General features: G+C 26.0%; 1 protein-coding gene across 1 annotated transcript in view; it reads right to left on the reverse strand.

Moving 5' to 3' along the window:
• The window catches only part of LOC106467180 (leucine-rich repeat flightless-interacting protein 2-like), a 60713-nt gene that overhangs the window by 6913 nt on the left and 52118 nt on the right, over window positions 1-1682 (reverse strand). The window contains exon 9 of the mRNA XM_013927500.2: window positions 948-997. Within this exon, the coding sequence (XP_013782954.1) occupies window positions 948-997 (50 nt within the window). The remainder of the gene's footprint in view (window positions 1-947; window positions 998-1682) is intronic.

Here is a 1682-nt window from a genome sequence, read left to right on the forward strand (position 1 = left end):
GTTTGACTGTATATATTATGGTACTATTCGATTGTATATATTATGGTACTATTCGATTGTATGTATCATGGTACTATTCGATTGTATATATTGTGGTACTGTTTGATTGTATAATGGTACTATTTGATTGTATATATATATTATGGTACTATTTGATTGTATATATATTATGGTACTATTTGATTGTATATATATTATGGTACTATTTGATTGTATATATATATATTATGGTACTATTTGATTGTATATATATATTATGGTACTATTTGATTGTATATATTATGGTACTATTTGATTGTACATATTGTGGTACTATTTGATTGTATATATTGTGGTACTATTTGATTGTATATATTATGGTACTATTCGATTGTATATATTGTGGTACTATTTGATTGTATATATTATGGTACTATTGGATTGTCTATATTATGGTACTATTTGATTGTATATACTATGGTACTATTCGATTGTATATATTGTGGTACCATTTGACTGTATATATTGTGGTACCATCTGATTGTATATATTATGGCACTATTTGATTGTATATATTGTGGTACTATTTGATTATTTACATCATGGTACTACTTAATTATTTACATCATGGTACTATTTGATTGTATATATTATGGTACTATTTGATTTTATATATTATGGCATTATTTGATTGTTTACATTATGGTACTATTTGATTGTATATATTGTGCAACTATTTATTTGTATATATTATGGTACTATTTGATTGTTTATATTATGGTACTATTTAACTGTTTATATTATGGTACCATTTAAATGTGTATATTATGGTACCATTTAAATGTGTATATTATGGTACTATTTAATTGTTTATATTATGGTACTAAACAGACAGAAGAGTGCTTATGCTCAATGACTAGAAATACAAAAGATCAAATGTTCACACTGATTAACATTTTCAAGCTTACTTCATCTAGAAGCTCCTGCTTTTCCTCTGCAAACCTCTTTAACTGAAAATCTGTAACAACAAAATAATGTTGGTTATCTACCAAAGTATAAACTATGTATTTATGTAGTGGTATTGAACTTCAAAGTACTCTTTTTTACACTGATAATATTACAAATGTATTACAGTGCGATATCAGGTGGTATTAGATAAAGTGAACATTACAAGTCATCTATGATATTATACAATCATCTGAGTTATCTATGACATTAGATACAATAATAATCACAAGTTATCTATGACATCAGATACAGTGATCATTACAAGTTATCTAAGACATCAGATACAGTGATCATTACAAGTTATCTATGACATTAGATACAATAATAATCACAAGTTATCTATGACATCAGATACAATAATAATCACAAGTTAACTATGACATTAGATACAATAATAATCACAAGTTATCTATGACATCAGATACAATAATAATCACAAGTTATCTATGACATCAGATACAGCAATAATCACAAGTTATCTAATGACATCAGATACAGCAATAATCACAAGTTATCTAAGACATTACTTACAGTGATCATCACAAGTTATCTAAGACATTAGATACAGTGATCATCACAAGTTATCTATGACATCAGATACAGTAATAATCACAAGTTATCTATGACATCAGATACAATAATAATCACAAGTTATCTATGAAATCAGATACAGTGATCATCACAAGTTATCTATG

Source organism: Limulus polyphemus, unplaced genomic scaffold (genome assembly GCF_000517525.1).
Source record: "Limulus polyphemus unplaced genomic scaffold, Limulus_polyphemus-2.1.2 Scaffold2517, whole genome shotgun sequence".
Lineage (NCBI taxonomy): Eukaryota > Metazoa > Arthropoda > Merostomata > Xiphosura > Limulidae > Limulus > Limulus polyphemus.